This window comes from Poecilia reticulata, linkage group LG4, assembly GCF_000633615.1.
Source record: "Poecilia reticulata strain Guanapo linkage group LG4, Guppy_female_1.0+MT, whole genome shotgun sequence".
Classification (NCBI taxonomy): Eukaryota; Metazoa; Chordata; class Actinopteri; order Cyprinodontiformes; family Poeciliidae; genus Poecilia; species Poecilia reticulata.
In genome coordinates, this window is record NC_024334.1 from 23,552,711 (window position 1) to 23,576,702 (window position 23,992).

The window sequence follows — 23,992 nt, forward strand, 5'->3', positions numbered from 1 at the left end:
TATATATAAACTATTTATGTATGTTATGTAGCTTACTCAGGCGCTCAGGTTGTTCGTTTTACCCGTTTGCCATCATCAGGGGAAACAGGCTTTTGTGGTCCGATGAAACGAAGAGCATTCCCTATGGATCAGTGATGGGCCTCTTGTCTAAATGTCTTTAAAAGTAGATTCGAAACTCTTCTTGTACTTTAAGTCAGAGTTGATAAACTGACTTGACTTTAATCTTCGTAAGTTAAAAGTCTTATGTTTGCCGTATTTGATGCTTCTACTTAAATAAGTGAGGCTTCCTGCCAATTTTACAGAATATTTAATTCACAGCATGATGGTACCCTCTCTGTGTTTCACCGTAGGCGTAATCACAATACTCTTCATCTGGTTAGCTTTGCACACGCTGTATGTGTTGCTACAAATTAGATAAAACTTTATTAAATGAATTATTTCTCTTTGTATGGTATGCCATTCAGTTTAAATTTTCATGTCTTGTGATGTTTTGAGCAGAATATAGTTTAGCAACTAAGTCATCATTTCATCATCATTTTATAGTGATCGCGGGGGGGTCCGCAAGGCCGTTTGTGTCTGTTTATGAACTTTGAGTGTGTGGGCGCATGTGGCAAACTTTTCATGGTTAATACCAAGTAAGCTGCAGTGTTTTAGGACTCCGACGACAAATTAAGAATGTCCAGTTAGCATATAAGACTATTAGTTTGTAAAATAGATTTTAAAAAGAATTAGTCATCCTGTAATAACAACAAAAAACTCTGACTGGTTTAAGAGCTGTAAAAAAGTTACTATCAAAGACAGCTGTTTTTTTCTACATGTAAGATAAATCTGGACGTAAAATAAGTGGGATTAAGTTTTTACACACAAAAAAACCCTGTTTTGTTGGATTATTTTGTGTAATCTGAAAAACAGGCCTGAAAAATGAAACTGAAAAACGAAGATTACATACAGGTTTCCTCAAGGCTCCGTTGTCAGGCTCCTTTTACCCTATACCATATATTGAATCTGTGCCAACATTTTCTCTCCTCTGTTGATTTGGAGACCTTAGTATTTGGTCAAAAATGGACTTAGCAGAGTAACACGTAATAAGATCGTAGGGGTTGAACAACGCACATTTATAGAAGTGCTTAATAGATCATCAGGAAAACTGTTGTCAGTCTTGCTGACCGCTCTCACCCTTTACATGCTGAGTTCCAGTTTCTGCCTCTGGCTCCAACGTCTCTGCATGAAAAGCAATTATTCCTTTGTTCCTGCAGCAGTTTTTCTTTTTTAATGCAGGACAAGGTAGATAGAGGACTCATCCCTGACTGTTGGTTGATTTCCGTTTCATATATCAATGATGTTTGTAGCAACCGTCAGTCGACAATGATATACATTGCTGCACTTTTCCAATTATGTATTGTTTTATATTTGATGTATTTTTGCTATGTTTGATCGTTTTTTTTACTTGTTAACTTTTGAAACTTTATCTATTCGTTTTTTTTATGTCTTTTTATATCCACCTACTTGCTGTAACATTAATTGCCCACTCGGGACTTGAATAAATCTGAAATATGAAAACTTTACAAACCAAGGAAATAATCCATAGAGGTAACGTTTGTGAATAAATGCTATTAGCTGTTGCCAGCGATGCCCATAAACGAAGGCAACAAATCATTCAGGTCGAGCTGCGTGGAGCAATTCACTTGAATTTTACCGATGACGGTTTAAAACAAACGCAAACAGGGCGTAATTAGGTGAAGAGTCGTTTCAAACGGAGGGAATAATGCTTTTCTATGAGAGGTTATTTTAGCAAGGTTCAAATGTAACAGCTCGTAGAGCAACACAACAACAGATGGCGGACTGCATGAAAACGGATAGACGCCAAAAGAAGAAGTTTGAAAGTTCCTTACTAAAAAGCAGGCTGGCTATAATTAGTCAATAAGAAACAGGTGCAGCAGGGGTGGTGAGCAGGCTCGACCTCAAGAGAGATTTCACTCAGGAACCCTTTTTTTTCTATATTCTCTTCATCTGTGTCTCCCTGAGTGATTATTGTTCTCGCTTTTCCTGTTGCTGCTTTTTAAATATACAACAGTCAGTGCCCCACACACTAGTGTATATGCAGGTGTGCAGTATCTCACACACACAGGGTATGCAGTGTTGCTGGGCATAGGTTTGAATATTTTTAACCCAATGTGTTTTCTCGCTACCACACACAGAGTGCTTGACTGGGCCCCTTTTAAACTCTGGGCTTTGATGCATCTGCCACTGCGTTACACTTGCATGCAAATTCACAACAAGAAGGTAAGCAAAACGGCCAAGAAAGCAAAACTGAAATAATTTTAAGAAAAACGAAGCTTGAAAATAAACACTGTCTTTCCATTTTGAAGTAGCACTTTGCTATACTTTGTTCCCAAGAGAGCACCTATGTGTGACATCCTGAGTGACAGCTTCCATCAAGAGGTGTCACATTTAGCTGAAAGCATACAATGAGACCATGATGGTAGATTGAAGTGACTTTATAAGTATAAAGGTGCAAGAAAAGCAGATAGGCTAAAAGATACATGTGTAACGCTGTTGTATGAAGAAATTTGTATGTGATCGCACGCAGGGGAGTGTGAACGCTGTGGTTTTAGCGTTTCTACTCATCTCGCAAGGTTTCCTTCGAAGCCACACATGAATTTATGTTAATGACCAAGAATTTGCCAGATGTTGGTATTATTTTCGTCTTAAGGTCAACCTTTAACCTTTAAAATCCCACTGACAAGCAGAAAGCAGGCTACAAAGCTTTGGGAAAGACCATGGAAATATAAGGAGAGATCAAGTAAGGATCAAAAGGCATACCTAAGATATTATCTTAACTGGGTCTGCTCCTATGGTCAAACTCAGCAATCACACTAATTCATATGCAGTTTTCTGGATTCCTCAAAAACTTTGTGGCTACTGGAACTGGATTGTATATATCTTGTTTGGCAATCCTACTTTGTGTCCATTGTTCATAAATGTGAGCAAACAAAGATTTCATGCAAGACTCGGGTCCCTGTTGTTCACCAGCTGATGTTGTGGAGTAATAAACATCTCTTACAATATGTTAATTCCATGCAGCTTTTTACAATTGTTTCACCACGTGATGCAACCTTTGCACCTTGCAAATGTTTTGTTTCAGGTTTGAAGACTTGGCGCGCTTCAACAATCCTAAAATGCATAATTACTTCTTTAGAATAACTCCAACTTTAATGTCGATCACAAGTGATGCAGCCCGAATTACGATAAACCTTTGACACTTGGAAAGTAAGAAGTAAGGAAAGAAGTAGTTTCTGTTTCCTGTCACATTTTTTCAAGTGGTCTAGACAGGGAGGTGAGAATGGGTCAGGGTAGCAGAAGAGGTTGATTCTGAGTGGCAGAGCTTAGGTACAGCGACTGCACCTCCGTAGTGGTCTTAGGTGTTAGGAGCTGAAAAAACGTCAGCTCCGTTCTACTTTAAGAATAAACATGCACAGTTTTGAAGGTTTTTGTAGAATGAGATTCTGTGGAATTAATTGAATTAGAAGATAAACTGCAGTACACTTCTAAATTTATGGTGAGTTTATTTTCTCAACCTGTTAAGGTTTTGTCTATAAAAATCTGAATTTTTTAATTTTTTAATTTTTTGCCAATGTCTGTTATAACATTACGAGACACAGTGGTGGTTTTTAATATGGACATGGTGGCGTACCACTGACTGCAGCAGTCAAATCAACTGATCTTTTTATTTTCTATTGTTTATTTGTGTGACTCGTCAGTAAGAGGTAGACATTTGTGTTGTGCACGCTGTGGGAAAATACTGCTGCAGATGCAGAAGCTTGAATCTGATTCATAATCTTGATTTCAGCAAGATTATGATTTTCCACATAATCGCATCTGTAGTTTATCGTGCTGTAGTTCTAAATCTAAGATATGCCGACAACTCCAACTTCAGGTGCATAATTCTGCACCTAAACGCAACGAGGTCATTCTCACACTCAATAATTTTGTTGCACATAGATTATTGTTCAAGCATCTGGTCGCTTGCATGTATTTCTGCACTAAAATGCACAAAGTTAAAATGTAAGAGGGCACTGAAGGTATTTTATAATCTCTTATCAATTTCTTATCAAAACTTATTAGGAAGTTTTTGTAAAATTATTCCTAAGCTTAGTTTGTTAAATGCTGACAATCTCATGGGAGAGGCATGATATACAAAGTACTGAATGATTTGGCCTTGCTGCCATTGTGTAAACACATGTGCGTTTCCACAAGTAGAGAATTATCAGAGCTTCCAGCAGATTATAGTAGAGAACAATATTATCACAGCTTGTTCAGACAGTTCTGTCTGCCATGGGTGGTGAGTGTTGAAACATGTCTGTTGGTTATTGATGCCAGGGAAAATCCAACTATTAATTATTTTAAAAACCGGCTGAAAATGTGGTTTGTGTCCACCCGAATAAAACTTACTTTGTGTGCATAGTGTGTGTGTTTGTCTGTGTGTATCTGTTTTTATGGGAGGTTTGGTTACAATATACTTTGTAAAATTGTGGTATTGTGTGTATGTGAAGTTTATATATGGGACTTGACAGATAGCTTGGAGTATTGTCTTTATTCTATTTTTTAGATAGCATATAATATCCTGATGTTTTCTTCCTTTATCTGTTATCTTCCTTGTTTGTTCTGTTTAATATTAAGTTATTCAGCCGAGACCAGATGGCACACCTGGCAGGGGGACAAACAATGGAAATCAGCCTTGGCTGTAATTGGGTCCACTGACATTTGTGCTGTTCAAAATAGTCATGAATGCACAATGTTCTTCTCAAGCAAAAAAAAAAATGTAACAAATCAAATAAAAAAATTTCTTCAATAAAACGTCGTTACAGAGACATGATAGCAATTTTGCCAAAAAATAACTGAGAAGGCAGTTTCTGTTTAAATGTACTTTTTTTAAAATACCAGAACCTTTAATCTTTCCACCTTTTTTGACCACATTACAGCACAGAGACTGATCTATTTTAAACTGTTTGAAAATCTCCTCTGTCAAAAACATCAGCTTTGGTTTTACAGAAAGTTGATCATGACATTTTAATTAAGGGTGTGCGACACTGGGAATTTTGGTATTGATCCAATACCAAGTAAATACAGGACTAGTATTGCCGATACCAAAACCGATACAATACTTTTTATTGATATGCCATTATCATTGAATAATTATCATTGGTTATTTGACTTCAGTTAGTTGATTATGATTATGACAAAAATATAGAACAAAGATTTGAGAAAAATAAAAGTGTTTCTTTTATTATTATTAACTAACTACAATATATCACAATGTAACAGAATATACACTAATTTTTTTATTCCTATTTTGTCTGATAAGTTACAAAGTAAAGTTACTGTTTTCTGCAGAAAAGACTTTGTCAGGGTACTGGGTGCGGTTTGTGGGAGGAGGGAAGGCTGACATAGGGGCTTACCCAGAGCACCAGCTTACTTTGACATATCTATCACGTAGTTCTCTTGGATTTTTTTGTGACAAATTTGTGCTTCTCTGCAAGTAATTATTTATTTTTTTTATTTTATTTTAGGTCATTTCTTTGTGTTTCTTTTGCCTTAAACATGGAGTCCCTTTCCCTCCCTTTCCAAAGAGGTGAAGACAGGACTGTTTTCCACGTTGAAAGTGACCTGGTGCGTAAAGGACCTCGCCGCAAGAGGGAATTCATACCCGATGAAAAGAAGGACGACCTGTATTGGGAGAAGCGTCGCAAGAACAACGAGGCAGCCAAACGGTCACGGGAGAAGAGGAAGTTAAATGACCATGTGCTGGAGTCTCACCTCATGGCTTTGAAAGAAGAAAACACCAGGCTTAGTGCTGAATTGATGGCCATCAAGCTACATTTTGGCCTGGCTCAGTCCACGGCATACACAGGTCGCCAAAGCAACCAGCTGCAGCACCACTCCCACAGCAGCGTCCAACCCAGCACCTATAACCAATCCCTGCAGGGGAATCCCTACTGGAGCACCAGAGACTCTTCCTCTGTGGCTAATCACCAGTCTTCTTACCCATTTTTAATCCCTGCATATGCCCTTCACACAATGAGGGGCTATTCTTACCTAAACGGATCCGCCACGAGTGGATCTGGTGTCCTAGCACCTCTTGTTTTTCCTCGAAATCTGCTGCCACCCTATTCTGCCTGTCCTGGTGCTCCTCTCCCGAAGCCCTACCCCACCAGAGCCACTTCTGACGAAGAGGAGGAGCAGCAAGTACCAGGGGTTCTGTACCGATCCGTCCCACATCACAGAACGAGCACAAGGAAAGACAAAAGTTCCCCACTAAGACAATACATCTCTGACTGACAAGAACCAGGGGAGTATTTCACTTCTGTTGCACCTACTTGTCACCGAGTTTATTTTAAATTTCTGTCATTTGAAATATTGCCAAAACAACGGCCCAATTTCTCCAAGCTGAAACAGAACAGTAGCCTTGGTGTAACAGCAGCGTCTCATTCAACATATCCAGCAGTGTGTGATCCAGTATGTTCTCCTGACTCACAATATTCAAGAAAAAGCCAATTCACACTACATAATGCCTCCCGAAAGTGTGTAAATGTTAAGATATGCTCATCATGCATCTTCAGCTTTGCAGTCTGTACGTGCTTCAGATTTAAAAATGTCCTTATAAATAGTTGTGGTTCGAGACATAACATAACTGCACATCACAGCATAAAATAAGCCATGAACCATCTAAAGAAACTATCAGCTGGCCAAATTTATCCACATAGCTTCAGCATTAGCTTATCTGACATGTCTAAAGGTTGATCAAAACTGACGACAGCGGTGTGTTCTTGGTTGTAAATAATAAAAAATGATGATGACTGACAGCTTTGGTTTTCTTGTGTGGGAACATTTAGCTTTCTTTTCAAACCCCTTTATCACAGTGCGTTTGAATGTTTTAGTATTAAGATACAAACAGGAACGACCTTGTGCTGTAAAGATTTAAATAAATGACGTTTAAAACTGTGAAATACATGCGCTCGTCGTTTGTTAACTGTCCAAATTCTGCTGATTTTCTTTGTGAACACAGATTCATTTCAATAACCTGGCATATCATCTTATGTAATTTATTTTAAGGATTCAATTAATAAAGTGCAACTAATGCATAAAGTAGTTTCGTGATGCATTTCAAGAGTTTATTCTGTTATTTTTGATGAACACGACTTACAGCTGACAAAAACAAAAACTCAGTTTCTTGGAAAAATAGACTTTTACATCATACCGATTGTAAAATGTGATTTTAAAACATGAGAATTACAGTGTGGTCCATACTAACAGGGAATACTAGCAAAACATATATTTGCTTAAGGAGCTAGTTATATTTCCAAGCATGCCAATAGAAAGTTGAGCTGTTAAGCCACTGCTTAAGCAGAGAAAACTTTAGAAGTGTCTTACCTGAGTGTTAATAATGGTAGTCTAACCTACCAAATACCAAAACATTAAAACAGCAGAAGGAGCGATGGCCCTCTCCTTTAGCTATCCTTTCTTTTGGCTGAATGCTTTAAGTCGTCAGCAGCTCAGAAAGCAGCAGGTTGTTGGCTCTCACCCTGACATTGCTGATAGCAACGATGTTCCTGGCCTGGCAGGACGGTCTGTCCTGCTGGCTCAATTATACACAAAGACTCAGAGCCAACTGGAGGACACAAGCCTACTTTAGGAAAACGCTCTGTAATGTAAATCTGTTTTAAAATGTGGTCATGAATTCAATGCATCATTAGCTGTAATAGTTTGATTGTTAAATATAATTTATAAGCCACTTAGCCATGGGATGTTTTTTAAATTGGACCAATTTGTGTGCTGTAAAAAAGCAAAAAAATGTCAAGGTTTTTTTTCCTATCAATTTCTTAAAACTACAGTAGGTAACTTTTATAGGAACACAAACAATTTCTTAAAACTGTCATTTATGTTATGACAGTATAACATGAGAGAGATAATGTGTGACAAAATCGAGCTCCGCTGCCTCCTCCCTGTGGTTCTGCTCAGAAATCCACCACTCCCAGTCAGAACCACCCAAGCGGAACTGTGAGGAAAGGAGTAGCGTAAGAATAATTCAGTCGCATTTACTGTAACTGGTAGAGGTGGACTCTTACTTTTATATTCACCCTATTTCTAATAACAGCAAGTGATGAAACAGGTTTCAACTGTATTAGTCACAGCACAAAATGAATAGTCCAGGAAACAACTCATGATTATGCTTTCTGGTGTTTTGATGGTTTTCTAATGTGAAACAGCACACGTTTTGCTTTCCATTTACGCAAAAATGACTTTCATGGAAGAGTTGCATGACGAAGGTTGTTGATGGCAGAAAATTAAGAACCAAGTCCTGTTTTCAGTTTGGCCCAAACCATGTGGGGGGGGAGGACACAGCAAATATGTGGAAGAAGATGCTCCAGGTAGTGAAGCCCAAAACCGAACCTCTTGGTTTACGTGCTGAGTGGTATCTGTAGTTGGATGTCCTAAACTTAGCATCTCCGTGAGAGCATCAAAACGTGGGGAAGCCTCTCTTCATCCGTCATGGAAACTGGACAGACTTGATGGGAAGACGGAGCTAACGGCAGAGTAATCCTTCAGACAGGCCATTTAGAGACAATAAAGGTTTGAGAGCTAATTTACATCAAACCATATTCATGTGTTAGAATGGTTCATTCAAAGTACAGTGATAGGAAACGAATACCTTAAACACACTGTGTTCAACATGGCAGAGGCACATAATGTTCTGGGAAAACTTTTATTCAGGTGGCATGAGAGCTGCGCAGATTTGATTTGGATGCATTGGAGGCGACAAACGATTTGATCAGGTCAACGAGCTTCAATGCAATAGATTATATCAAACTTATCTTTTTCTTGTTGTTGTTTTGACTTCCAGGATTAAAACAGACTAAAAAGGATAGAGGTTTAAAATGTTACAACCAGTAAAAAAAACTAACAAACAAAAAAAACATAGAAATTATAAGAAATGACATGGATCAATGTCAAAGTATAGAAAATAAATATTGGTAGCAATGTAGATCCAAACCCTTGGTTGTTTGTATTGGGTGTCTTTACCCAGAATGCCTTGCGCTGTGGTTCACGTCCTGCTTTTGGAGCGGTCTTCGGTCCGCTTGGCATTCACATCAAGACCTACTTTTTTAGGCAGACCAGAATTTGATTGCAGGTTCACACCTCTCAAACACAAACCAGACTTTCTTTTCAAACGTACTACAGTTTGATAAAAGTGAACGAAACAGGGCTGGTGTGAATGCACCGTTTAAAGCACCAAGTTCTGTTATTTTCTTGCATTCAGATGGTAATGAGTTTCATAATTTTTTTAAAATAAAAACATAGATTGACCAAGATTTGAAAATTGACGTTCACTGCTCTTTATACATGATTGTGTGTTAGCTAGACTTTCAGCTGTAATCATAGTAATGGTGGTTCTACAAAGCAATGCAGATGGATGCCACACCTTTCAGATTTTTATTTGTAATAAAAAAACAAATAATATATATATTAAAACCAGTGTTATTTTCCTGTCACATCATAATTTCTTCTTGCCGCACCATTAAATGTGAATACTTTCAGTGTGCACGAATGAAGATCATTTTCCCCTTCTAACCATTTCAACTAGGAGTGGTGAGAAAAAGGAACCAAACCACCTGTCAGATGAAGTGACGAATGAAAGAGAAAAATTACATGAGACTTGAGTCATACTGACACCTCTGCCTTTTAGTCAAAACAAAACTAAGGCAAACCTGAGTAATTGTGCCATGGTTTTTTAACTGATGTAATGCAGGGCTTGAAAATGTTAACAAGAATTGAAACTAATGCATGAGGATATACTGAAAACAATAATAATGATTTTGCAGGTTTTGTAATGTTCAACAGTTCAATTGGATTTGTGGGCCTAAATAACATATCTGTACTTAATCCAACTGAACAAGAGCAGACAAAACGAAGCTCGTGCATTGTCTGTAGATGATTTTTTTTTCTCTCTTCAGCAACTGCTAACCACAACAATCCCATTTAGGCCACCGCATTTCAACACCATGGTAACACAATATGTGTAATAGCTCTGCACACACAAACATACACGCATGTACGTGTGCACGCACCACGTTATATCATCTTTTTCACCCAATCAATGTTCCCAGCATTGCACCAAAAATAGCTCTGGTGAAGCAGAAGTTCAGCATCTCTGTGTTAAAGTGCAATCTGACATCATTTCCTCTTACAACCAAATGACAGAGGCACTCAAGAATAAGGCTGCAGCACATTTTGCCACTCTTACCCGCGCCGTGTGATGGGGGTTATTGTAGAATCATATTCAGCGGACTAATTTGATCAGTGATGTAATTTCACACGAATGCCAGTAAAGAAGGCCTCGTTGGTGACACATCTTCCCATTGCTGTGCAGACTGAGACGTTGGTGCATAAGGCGTTAATTCCTCTTCAAAGACCCCCGCCTCTGCAAGCTGGCTGCAGTTAACACATGCAAACGTAGGAGGGAGTTTGACATGCACAGAAGTTACTTAATAAATACAATTTGCTGCCTCACAAACGTCAAATAAAAACAGAATGAACATTTTCCATCTTGAACAAGATTGCGCCTTGATTTCCTCCCCATGAAAACACAAAATCTTCAATATGCAGTCGAACAGATCACACGCCGGTTTTAGTGCTGCAAACAACAGCATTTTGAAGGGTTTAAATGCTTAGATTTTCATGCACTGATTCACATTTATCTACTTTTATGACTGTTGTTTTTGGGAAATAAATGAAGACTCGACTCATGCATTGCCCTTGTTTGTAAAAAGGGGAAATGTAAAAGTGTCATAACACGGATTTATAAGTTTCTGAGTCACCTGATGATCATTTTCATTTTTCTCATGATGAGTGCAGCAATCCATAAGTCACAATCTTTGCTGACACATCTGCCGGCGTAAATTGTGACAACAGAACCTGACTGTGATAACAAACGCTTCCACCTCTGTGCAAGTTATGCACAATATGCAAAAACACAGAAATAGAAACTTTTCATTTCTTTATTCTTCTGTGCAAAATGTTAATGCAAACATTTCATTACTGTAACACAAACAGGCAAGGCGTGCATCAAATAGTCAGACGATATTTGTGACATCAAAGGTGCAAAGGCCCTTTACGCACACTCCTCTGAGGTGAGGACATGTCACTCAGTGAGTCATTCTTTGCCGTATTTGTGGACATAAGTGTGGGGAGTGTAAGAGCAATAAACACCAACAGAGTGGCCAAAGTGTCAGTGCCCGACCCCCGCAGCGCAGGCGTTTGAAGTTTGACACACACTTGTTTTTTCCCCCTTCAGTTGGAACTACGTGTGCCCTGAGGAGGAAGGGTCATCTCAGGCTCAACTCAAAGTCTTTTTAATAGGTTACGCATCTTTATTTGGACTGAAATAGCATCCAGGTGTATTTAAAAAGAGACGTGATGAGGATTTTTGTCTGGGCCGTTTCCTGTTTTTACATATGCAAAGGTAAAAAAGATTCTTCATTTAGCAGAGGCTAATTTTGTCATGTTTGCAATCACGGGTCTGAGGAATTAGCAATACAGGCATCTTTTTTTTTTTTTTTTTCAGCCACATGTTTCATATTACTAAAATATTTAGTATGTGAACTGGAAGCTTTAGACATCCATCATGTTCTGCAGTAAAACAGAAACCTGATAAAACTTGATAAAATATTTATAGTGATATCTTTATTAACACATGAAGAGATGAAAAAAAAATTGCTTGTTGAAACAACCTCAATCCTAATCATTACCATAATATGTTTGGGCCTTTCTGAATGCATTCCCCCTCCCCCGGGTTATGATGATTAAATAATGCACAACTCCACTGACTTTCAAAATTAAGAACTGGGTGAAAACAAAATCATTTGTTGTGGATTTCCATACGTCACAAAGGATCTAAACTATACATGTGAGCTCATAGCTACTGTCAGGTATAGAAAAACAACATCCTGTGTTTTCTTTTTGTCTTTTTGCAACATACTGTGTGGGTTTTCAATATTATTATTAATAATATCAAGGTAGCTGAAGTTATTTAGGCCTATACAAAAAAACAAACAAGAAACTAAAGAAATTACTTTTATTATTGTTTTCAAAAATGAAAACTGCAATTTCTGGAGAGGAGTAACTTATGAAAGCCTGATATTAAGCCATCCATGGTAATATACATTTATTTCTGTTTAAAGTCACACAGCTTGCTAATAATAAGAACAGAATTACTCAGCTTTTTAGGGAGATTATTCAGACATCAGGAATTTGATGTAGTTTTCTCCTGTGTGATGAAATGACATGGTGAGACGACTCCCTCTTAAACCCAGAGTAGGATTTAAAATTCTCATTTTCACATATAAAGCCCTTAATAAAAATAATTGAATGATCTAAATGTTCCATGTGTTCCTAGTGGAGCACTTCGCTCTCATACTGCATGCTTACTAGTATCGGTCTCCTCTTCTGCAGAACCAGCTCCCAGTTTTAGGTAGTGAGCCAGATCACTTTTCTACTTTTAAGAATGAGCTTAAAGCTCAAAGACTGGTTAACTGGAGTATTCTCTATAGTTATGCTGCCAGATAAGAAACTGACCACTTTTGTGCTGCATTCTTCTCATCTCTCAAATTTTGCAATACATATGCTGTTATTTCAACTTTTAACGTTACATGATGTCCCCCTTTTTTCACTTTGCAGAAGCCACATCTGGTCTGGCGGTCTTATTAGCTGTGACGTTTTCCTGAATGGGGGCATCAGCTGAGCTGCTGCAGCCAACAACTTAGCATTCTCAGTCTATAGAAGATACACTTGAACCTGTTTTTCAACGTTCAACCCAGTCTCTCTTCTAGACAAAGCTATTGGCTGAACTTATGTCGCAACTAACTGCTCTTTTTCATTCTTTAGCAGGTAAAGGAGCTATTACTGCCATTAACTTCTTGTTTTTTTTTCTTGCTGCAAAGTCAACGACACAATTTGAGCGATTGTCTTTTGTCGCTGCATGCGAGGAGTGAACGTCGCAAGTCACTGATTGCAGTCTGCTGGGGTTTGTTAGATAGAAAACTTTAAAAAAACAACTAATTCTAATAACAAACCAAATTTGACTGCACAGATTCAGAGCTTTATTCATGTCCCAATGGGCAATTGATAACTGAGATAACATGTTGTGAATTGGTGCAACTTAAATATAATGAGTTGATATGAATGTGTGAGGTCTTTAGGATAAAAGTATGAGATTTATAGACAGCCAAAGAAAACAGAACACTCAAAAGAAAAGTTTGGAAAACACTGCGCAAGTTTCATTGGAGGTTTGCTAGGAGGAAACCCTTGCTATCTAAGAAAAACAACAAGAACAGACTAAACTTTGTCACAGAGAGACTCCTGGAATAATATTATTTGGACAAACGGGTTTTAAATCAGTGTGTGTGCATGGCTGTGTGTCCTGTGTGTCTCTGTGTTGTCTTGCGACAGACTGGCGACCTGTCCATGGTGTACCCCGCCTCTCGCCTGAAACGTAAGCTGGAGATGGCTACCAGCAACCCTCCCGACCACACTAAGGGACAAGGGTGCAAGATAGATGACAAGGGTGCAAGATAGATGACAAGGGTGCAAGATAGACGGACGGACGGACTGGACTGGATTGGACGGACGGACGGACGGATGGATGGGTTTTAAATCAAACTTTTTGGACATCAGAACAGAGACCATTTTGGCATCAACCAAATAAAACCTTCCAGGTCAAAATTTCTACCACCTGTGAACCTGTGAAGTGCAATGTCATGCTTTGCTGCAGAAGTTCTTGGCCAGATTGTAGTTCCAGAATCCACCATGATTTCATGTATCAGGGGGAGTTTCTTGAGGAAAATGTCAGACAATCTGGAGGAAGAAAAAGAAGTCAAAGCAGAACTGAATCCATCAGCATGACAAATGACCAAAACATTTTGGTAACATTTTACATGCTTGTATGGACTCTCTCCAGTGTGAGAATGTGTCCATAAAAGCATGGAAAATTCTTATATGGACTGTTGATCTTTAAATTGATCTTAAAGATCCACATTCCCATAAAACATCTAGATATTAAATACTTAGAGCTGAAATAAATTTAATCAGTAAAGATCCGTTCAGAAGAATCGGATCGTTTCTGAATGCCATATCAATGCAGACTTTGGTCACAACGTTGTCCCATATTTGTGACACCTCAGTCAACACGTCCACACAATAATTCAAGGCATGAGTGACAACTTTTTTTCATCGCAGATGTGTCTCAGTCAGTACAGCTAGCTTTGCTAGCATCACGTCCACATAGCTTACCTTTCTTTAAGCTTTCCTTCAAAGTGACGCTAAAAATTAGACGAAGTCCCACCGTCTGTGAAAGCAAAGCGCTGCTTATTTTACATGTCGCCATATCTTATTATTTATGCAGCGCTATTATAATACTGAAGATTAGACAGACTTTTCTCCCAGAAACCACTGCGCATGTCTTGGAGCTCCGCGTGCGAGTAAAGGGGGAGGCGATGGGTGGATTTTACGGCGCCACCTTAAGTCCCTGAACTTCACATTTTAACGGACAAAAAGCGCAACGCGACTTGGATGTAACGAGTAACGCGACAGTTTTGTAGAAATGTAGTGAAGTAGAAAGTACAGACACTGACTTTAAAATGTAGTGGAGTAAAAGTAGAAAGTACCCATTATTAAATCTACTTAAGTAAAGGACAGATACTTCGTTACTTCCCACCACTGCTGGTAACGTACTTTAAGATAAAGACAGTAAAGAATGAGGACTGCCTCCAAATGTTCCAACTTGATGTCAATCAAGATCATTGAAAATTAGACAGATGCGTTTTGTTTTTTTTTTGTTTACTGAACAATGCCTACATGTCATGTTGGATTTCAGCATTGATAAAGATGAATTAATGTCAGGCTTGTGGAAAGGTTGTGACCTCATCTCTGATTTATTCCACAAAATCAGCCAATATAAATTCATAATACCAGTTCTGCTAGGATTTGGTGAAATACCCAAACGTTATGACTACAAAAAGCATGTGGTGAAAGTGTAATTTTTTAGGGATAGTTGACCAAATATACACCTCAGTAAGTATGACAAGAAAAAACAACAGCAATAACTTTAAACATGTGAACCCAACTCTTGTATTAGAAAAAAAGATTTAATCTGGGTCCTTCAAACCGATTTGGGTCGTTTCATAAACGCCCCAAGTTTATTGCCCGTTGAGGTGCATGATGTGTGTAAATAACTCACCAGATTTGTGATGTCAAAGATCCTGCAGGTTCTTCTGTCGCACCATAATACAAGCTGAGGTAACAAATCAACTACTATTCTTAAGCTGGCCTTTCAGCTTTTTGTCAGAAATGCATTTTTACATCAACTATTTTTAAAAGCTGTTAGATTTGTCCTCCTCCTACTCAAATAGGACCTCAGAGGAAATCTTGAAATTAGAACTGAAAGTTTTTTTCACAAAATTATACCCTTGTGTAATTGTTTTGGTTTACTTCTATTCTATAGATGTAACATGTAGTAATAAAAAGTAACAGTTTGCATCTAGAGAGCTAGTTATAAACAGTTGCTTCAAGGTTTTATTTATTTCTGCACTTTCTGTGTCTACAAGATATGTAAAACATCCTGCACACTTTTTATTCCTTCAAGTCAACTTTAGTGAGCAATGCTGACTGTTGTTTAATTCGTCAATACAAATTGTTCAAACTAAGACGATGCTTTCACTTATATAGTTGTTCAGATCAACAGGGTTAGACTCTTGAATTAGAAAAGACATTAATGAAAATTTAATAAAGAAAATGTCTGCATTATTTGTCAACACACAATATATTAAACTCCCATAGTAGTTTAATATGATTTCCATGTTTGCTTCAAGCAGTTTTGAAGAATAGCCATAAGTAATATTCACTCTTTCACAGTTTTGAAAGTGTTTTAAAGATGTAAAATGTGTTTTTGCATTTTATTTTTTTGAAGGTCCACCCGTTAATTTGTGTACATTTATTCATTGAGGGAAAACCATACAATTAACATAATATGGCATTTTTCCTTTAATATTCCTTCAGGTTGGAGCATACAGAGAGAGTGACCTTTCATCATTCCTCCAGAGTCCTCACTCCTCTCTTACGGCTTGGGTCAGAATCTGTAAAAATGCCAAGTAAACACATTTTTAGCTGACTGGTCGTCTGTCTTATTTATTTATTTTTTTAATGTTCTGGTATTTGTAAAAGCTCACAATTCAACCTACCCCAACAAGATTCCTATAGGAGCTTTGGATGAAAAGTGTCACAGTAAACTCAGTGACCATTATGCACCTCATATTCAGAGACAAAGAAACAAAATTGTGACTGTAGCAACTGAACACAGGACAGGACAATACCAGGCATCATATTTGAAAACAATTAATGCTTCAAAAATTGTGCTTCATCATGTCAACAGTTCGTGTTGCATTGCTGTCAGATGCTTTAGATAAATTTATTAAAAGGGCAAAGAATCTACTGATACTGCACTAATATATTTGAAATCTTTTGTCATTACCGGACACAATTATTATCAGTTTCAAACTTCAAAATGAATTTAAAGGTAAGTTTTTTGAGCCAGTGAACATTATTTTACCCTAGATTCTGGTCAGTCATCATCCAGCTTCCTTTCTTTTTTTCTTGAGACGATGGAGTAAAATCCACAGGTTGCTGAAGCAAAAACCATGAACTGTTTTGTGTCAACAGAGGGCAGCAGAGCCCTGTTTGACAGAGTGTAGACGACCAATACCGTACCTTAAATCCTGAGTTATTTGTTTAGATTTTTATGTAATATATTTAACTCTCCCTACATGCATCCTCTTCTCTCTCATACCTCATACATCTGACATACACAAGTCAGCGTGCAGGTGTATAATGTCCCACAGTATTGCTGCCTTCTAAATATACCTAAAGTTTTTTTTTCTTTTTCTCACCTCAGTCTCTTAATGACCGCTGTGCAAGGTCTCTAATACATTAGCATTTTCCCTGCATGTCATTATTGAGGCTCTTCACCCTCTGCTCAGTGAAAACTCCCCACCTCGACACTCTCAAAGCCAAAAATAGGCAACTGAACTGAAACCCGCTGCACAGTGAATGTCCTTTATGATTGACTACAGCGAGCAGCCACATTTACATGACGAACATGATACACTTAGAGTCGTGTTTACAGCTGCACTGAAGTTCACTGTTTACCGAATGATACTTTAGCAGTTTAATAACGGTAGAGCAGTAAAGTCAGATTAATCACTCAACAGTACTATAAACAGTCACATTAATTTCAATATCAGCAATACAAAATATATATTACATCTTATCATACTCTGTCTGTACAATTTTGGTGATCAAAGAACACCAACGGCTGTTTGTTTTAGAAATACAAATTGTTAAAGTATGAACCAAAGTCTGTACATGCATTCGCTGTTAAAGTTTTCTGTTTTAGACCAAGAGGGTAAAACTCTTGCACAGATTTACCAAAAATAATAATGAAAAAATTCATGATTTTTCAGTGTTCATACATGTGTTCACTTGGGTCCTTAAAAAAGTATCTTGACTCCGACGTTCGCTGTGAACAGATGTTACAGGTAGAAGTAGCTTTTCTCTTCTGCACAGGTTTTTACAGAAGCTGACATGTTTCTTGGCAACCCTGGTAAAGAATAAATAACCTAAAAATGATCTTTCCTTGCAGCAGTTAATTCTCACACAGAAAAGTTTGAAAAAAATAATAATCTGAGCACACTAACTTAGTAGGGAGGGGGAAATCTTATATAAGGAAATCATTGTTTTTAACTAAATCATTGGTACTCCTCCATTTACTAATTTACTACTGCTAGGTATTCATATTTTACCAGTAGGGCAGCACTAATCCGTGTATAAAATTTCACAAGGTCAGAGCACACAGAGAAGTCACTGAAGAAGGTAGGATTTATGGTAAACCATTTCTGGGCTGATTCAGCCTCATGGTTTGGATCAGTATCTTGTTAAACATTTTTATTTCAAATGTTATGATATTTCAAAGAGTTCATAAAACCATGCATTCTTTGTAGGTATAAGGGGCTTTTCCACCATGTTTTTTTGTGACAAAAAAGCTCAATCTTAGGCTCATCTTAACAAAGCCCTTGGTTCCTCTAGAGTTCAACAAACCCTAAAATTTGTGTTGGTGATTGCAGGCTAATATTTTTGCTAATATAACTCCCAAACAATCATCTGCAGTATATTATAGAGACTTGGTGTCCCTAAGATGCCCCACTTTGCTGCACATCTCTAACAGGGTCATTATTTATTTAAATTAAGGCTCGTCCTCATGGTAAAATAAACATGAGTCCTTGTCCATGCAGGGAGTAAAAAATTGGCCTCCTTTGTTAAATTTATACAATAGAAAAAGAGAACGTAATATATTAATAATTCGTAGGTCATTCACACAATTTCTGACCTAAAAAAAGTATACATTTTATTAATTTAATTAAAGGCATTTTGTTTCCCAATGCAAAAATATTATCGACAAAAAGATTGGGTTTTTCCTAAGATGTCTGTGGGAGATCATGCTTCTGCAACTAAAGATCAATAATTTTTTAGGCATTTTACAAATCTATTAACCCTGGTGCCAATAAATGTGGCCAGTGCTGTGCATGGTGCTCTGTGGTCAAATTGGCAGTGATGTAGAGTCTGGTACTAAGTTGGTCTATTTTCAAAAATCCTTTAGTAAAATCACAGTCAGCATAAGTAAAGGCGTTGTAACTGTATTGAGCTCTAAATATGCACCAAATAGCTGGAATTATCTAAATATATATTGGCAAGTCCTTGGCAATTACTGAGCACCACCATCTAATTATGTTTTCATCAGCTTGGAGTGCTTGAGTCAGTTTGAATGTGGCCCTTCAAAGGTGAGGATGACGGTTCCTTTCAGGAAAGAAGTGCGTTGGCCTTCGTAAAGGTTAAACACGTGTGGGACGTTGGGGGGCTTACGTTGCTTGTCTTTTAACAGTCTGTTCAAAGTTTTGAGACTTCCTTCTCTGGAATAAAACTTATATACACAATTATATGAACAAAACAAAGAGCAGTAGAAATGTATCAAAGCATCATACTGTAGTTTGACATTTTGCATGCAAGCACAAGTTTCTTTAAACAAAACCTCATCCTAATAAAGTGTCCCGTGGGTTGTTTCGCACAAATTTTATTTGTTCTGTTAATTTGCGTCTTATACTGAAGCAGGGAAAAACACCGGGGCTTCTGCAGAATCAAATCATTTTCATGTTGAACTTTCGTGCCCCCCCCTGTCCTCCGCTGGTTGCTGGTCCGTCCACTTTTCTGAAAGAATACTCAACTGAGAAGTTGTTCTTGTGCTGTCCTCTACCCCGACTCCACACAAATAGCAGGATGAAGCAGAACAAGACCACTCCCAGAAACATGATACAGCCCATAGCTGTAGATATTAGAATGGTCTTGAGGTCAAGGGTAAACTTCAAGAACACCCTGGTGTCATTCAGATTTGTGTCATTAAGGTCCCCGGCATAATAGGTGCGGTTGGCCATGAGTGCTGCATCCAGCGGTAGCCCACTGACTGTGAGCGTAGCAAAGTAGGTGTCATTCCCACCAGCATTGCTAGCGATGCATATGTAAGTTCCACTATCAGTTACCTGGGCGTAGCGTATTTCTAGAGTGCCCTCTGGTAACACAGTCAGTCGCCCACTGCTCTTTGTGGTTATGCGTCGACGCTGAGGAGAAATCCAGAATATCACCGGCGTAGGCTCACCTTCTGCTCTGCAGATAAACGACACTACTTGCCCTTCGCGGGCTGAAATTTGCTGCAGTTTCCTGTTGCGAATTTTAGGCTTCTGGCAAGTAAAGTGGTCAAAAAGAGCTGAGTCGGTGAAAGCGCTAAGAGCCCGACCTTGGACTTCAACAGGGGCCATGCACACAGGGGAGGCACCATCAAAATTAAGGGTCTTCCTACGCTGAAGGATCCAGAGCAGGCGGCAGTCACAGGCAAGAGGGTTTCTGTCCAAGCGCAGCGTCTCAAGAGTGTTGACTGACTGAAAGGCTCCCTCTTCCAAGGTCACTAAGCTGTTGGTCGAAAGATTAAGAAGGCGGATTTGCCTCAGACCACCTAGTGCATAAGGTTGAACTACTGCCAGGTTGGTGTTCACCAGATGCAGCTCCTTCAGTCTGATGAGATCCCGCAGACCCCAGGACTCTAACACAGTGATTGGATTATGGGAGAGGTTGAGGCTAGTGAGGTGAGCCAAACTACGAAGGGCAGAAGTGGGCACAGAGGTGATGTTGGTGTGAGTAATGGACAGCCACGACAAATTAAGACCTTGAAGGCTATGAGGGGAGATATATTCCAAAAAGGGCCAATGATCAATCTCCAGACCTCTAAGGTTTCCAAGTTTTCGAAAGTTCTGGTCGTCTAAGGAAGAGATGCTAAGGTACCTGAGTCGCAGAGTCACCAGGCTGTGCAGATAGGATAACGATTGGCTGGACACTGACGTCAGGTTGCATCTCTCAATTGTCAGCTCCTTGAGTCCTACTAATCCCAGAAAAGCCTTGTTGGAAATGTAAACCAGATCATTGTCACCAACCTCCAGGTTCTTAAGACTTTTTAGGTCTTGGAAAGTGAAGTCCAAAAGAATTACAATCTTATTTCCACTCAAATCTAAGGAGGTGAGGTTGGAGAGACGTGAGAAAGCTCCCATGGGAACCAGTTTTAGCTGGTTACCCCTCAGTGAAAGTGACTGCAAGTTCTGAAGACTGGAAAACGCATTTGGCTCCAGGACGCTGATCATGTTATCACTGAGTTCCAGTTTCTCCAGGCGTGTATATGGAAGAAGATCATCCTGTTCTATCCAGCGAAGTCTATTCCCACTCAGGTCCAAAACTTTGGTGTCAGGCGGGATTCCCTCCGGCAAGGAGGACAGACGTTTGCCAAAGCAGGACACGGTCTTCAGCTTCGCAATGCAGTCACAACGCTGGGGACATCCTTGACTTTGGGTGGAGGACACTGTGATCATAAGCAGCAAGAAGAGGAAAGGCAGCAGCCAACATACACCCTGACCAAGGCAAACCCCCATGGCCCTCCTTTCTGCTTCTTCCTCTGACTCCTGTGCGAGTTTCAATCACTGGGTCTGGCACCTGAGCAAAAGGATAGAGGGAAAAGATGGAAAAATAGAAATGTGAAGGTAGGAAAGAGGGAAAGAAGGAGAGGAAGAGAAAAAATAAAGATGGTGAGACCAAATTCATTTAATTTAATTCCCTTTAAGCAATCAAACATTCTGAATAGGGCATAAGTTATGTATTTTAAGCTCAAATATACCTGAAACAGGTAAAATTAAAGACTGAGTACAATAATCCCCTGCAGGTGATTTTGCTTTACAATGGTTAACTGTGTTCTGTTGAAAGGTGCAAGAATTTTAAACTAGAGAAAACTCTTAATAGCTCTAGACTGAGTTTCATCTCAGCTATGAGTTAGTTATACATGTGAATTATAATAGGTACTGCATCTTTCTATGTTTCCCTCTGGCTCTTGATTTGTATATTGAGAATGGGAATTTGTGGATCTCTTTAATTTATAAAGCCTTATGTGAGACATTACAAGAAAAACTAAGGCAACTGTTAGCTTTCAAACAGCAAACAGACCAGCAAATGGACTCTATCAACTTATCAATAATATACGGAAGGGAAAACAACAGATTTATTGCTCTACAGAAGAAAACCATAGGCCTACACAGTGGAAACAAATGGAGGAAAGTGTCCATGAACAACACAACACAGTCATTCACCACAGCAGAAGGTCACAACACACAATAATTCAATCCAGCCCATCATCTGCATGAGTCTCTGAGGACATGAGGCTTATCATAAGATGAGCTTGCTAAGCATGGCCCACCAACGGGTTTCCTATTAGACACACAAATGTGTGAGGTTCTCCTACCCAATGCCTCAGTCTGCTGACGGATGTCAACAGCAAAGTAGTAATCTCCCCATAAACCCAGCATGAAATGCCAGCTACCAGCATGGACAGTTACTCCATTATAATAGGCAAGCTGCCTGGTGAATCTGACAGTGTGTCTCACACAAGCCTCACAGATGTGTTTGTTCTTAATTCACAGAAAATTAAAAGGCCAAATAATACATCACAAATTCCCATTAGAAACATCTATAACCCTTTGTAATTAAGGGCTTTGTTGTAAATATCATTCTTAGACCTTTAAAATTAGTTTCCTGAGGGGTTTCTCAAAAAAATGTAAGCAGTCCACTTTAAAATACCCAACCTTTAAACAGATACTGCAGTCACTTTACTATGTACACCTATTCAATTCATCATTGACACAGATAGCTAATCAATCAATCACATAGCAACCTCAAAGCATTTAGACTTCTACACAAAGTAAAAACGACTGTCTGAAGTTCAAGCTGAGCATCAAAAAATAATTAAAAGACTTCAAATGTGGGATGGATGTTGGTGTCATAGACGCATGTTTAAATATTTCAGACGCAGGTGATCTGCTGGGATTTCCAGTCACAACCATCTCTGAGGTGTAAAGAGAATGGTTTGAAAAAGAGCGAGTATTCATGACTGTGAGTTATGAGGATGAAAACGTCTTGCACACGTTGAATCTTGAGGGCAACAGTAGAAAACTTCGCCAGGTGTCACCGTTGACAGATCAGAAAAAGAAACTGAGGCTGGAGTTCACACAGGCTCACCAAAGTTTGACAAGCTGGAAAACTGTCGCAGCTGAATCTCAATTTTAGCTGCAACTTTCACTTGTTGAATCTTTGTCATTAAGAATTAGAAAGTTCAGATGGGGGTCCAACCTGAACTTGTTGGACCCCTATCTTCTTCATTAATTTGTATAGCCTACTCTAATCCAAAACCCAGAAACACATTAATTCAATGGCTATGAAGTGACAAAATTATGAAAAAATTAAGAGAGCTTGCAAGTCCCTTTACACTCAGAAACATGTGTATTTTTACTGGTAAAACATTTTAAGACATATAAAGTACAGTTGATATTATGGCCGGTCTTCTTTAACAAGCAGAAAGATTTGTTGCATGCTTACAGAGTAATTTGATTTGGCCTACATGATAAGATCAAACCTGCATCTGTTTGCATTAAAGTGTCACTTGTGACCAGGGGTGAAAGTAGTATGTCTGGCATATAACCATTCATTTTAGCTTTTAAACTGGTTCTATTGATCCTGTGTCCAGACAGAGGGATAATCAGTAGCCCAGCATCATGACCTATTTGTTCTGAAGATCCTCCAGCTTCCACTTCGTCTTCCTAACATGATGCCTCCTCACACAGACTCTCATACTGACAGGAGGAACCACGGAGCTCTGTTAGGTTAAAGCTCATCTTCTGAAGTTGGGATATTTTTCCTCCAACAGGTTCCAGAAGACCTCAAACCAGATGTTGGACTGGATTTTATTTCACTGTTATTTGTGAATGTTAGAGCCTCATTTTCAACAGTGGAGCTATAAAGGTTGAAAAAGGTTATTATTTTGGAGAAAGTCTCATAAACACCAATATTTCCACTAAATAAGAGGCAAAAAATAAAGTTTGATAAAGGAAAAGCCTCAGACTATGAGCCCGACCACACCAAACTATTTTTTATATTCTACAATTAATTTAATTTCACACAATTATCGCAGTAGAAGCCATTTGTTTGTTAAATACTTAATAAAACATATTTACCGTGTTTGATGTTTGTTGTAAATGATGTATACTCACAAAGAACGAGGTAATAGTCCAAGTTTGTCGAATGTTCAGAAATTACATTTAGTTGTTTTACCTTGTATTGATCAGCCAATACAAAGGTAAAACAACCTGAACAGCTGATCAACTCTAAACCACTCGCACCTTTTTACTCTCTGTCTCTCTGTCATTTAAGCACACCCGTTGCCATGGCAACCTCCTGCGCTCCACAAGCC

At 38.7% G+C, this 23,992-nt stretch overlaps 2 protein-coding genes across 2 annotated transcripts in view; one reads left to right on the forward strand and one right to left on the reverse strand.

Moving 5' to 3' along the window:
- LOC103463643 (uncharacterized) overlaps window positions 1-6,901 on the forward strand; it is a 10,476-nt gene extending 3,575 nt beyond the window's left edge. Inside the window, exon 2 of the mRNA XM_008407123.2 lies at window positions 5,571-6,901. Within this exon, the coding sequence (XP_008405345.1) occupies window positions 5,602-6,339 (738 nt within the window). The 5' untranslated portion in view covers window positions 5,571-5,601 and the 3' untranslated portion in view covers window positions 6,340-6,901. The remainder of the gene's footprint in view (window positions 1-5,570) is intronic.
- Window positions 6,902-17,149: 10,248 nt separating this feature from the next.
- Window positions 17,150-21,192, reverse strand: lingo3a (leucine rich repeat and Ig domain containing 3a). Its single transcript, XM_008407121.2, has one exon. It carries the CDS (start codon window positions 21,129-21,131, stop codon window positions 19,299-19,301), a length of 1,833 nt encoding a protein of 610 aa, XP_008405343.1. The 5' UTR covers window positions 21,132-21,192; the 3' UTR covers window positions 17,150-19,298.
- Between the last annotated feature and the right edge of the window lie 2,800 nt (window positions 21,193-23,992).

Coding starts and splice junctions, on each gene's coding strand:
- lingo3a (XM_008407121.2), bottom strand. CDS start 21,131: ATGGGGGTTTGCCTTGGTCAGGGTGTATGTTGGCTGCTGCCTTTCCTC.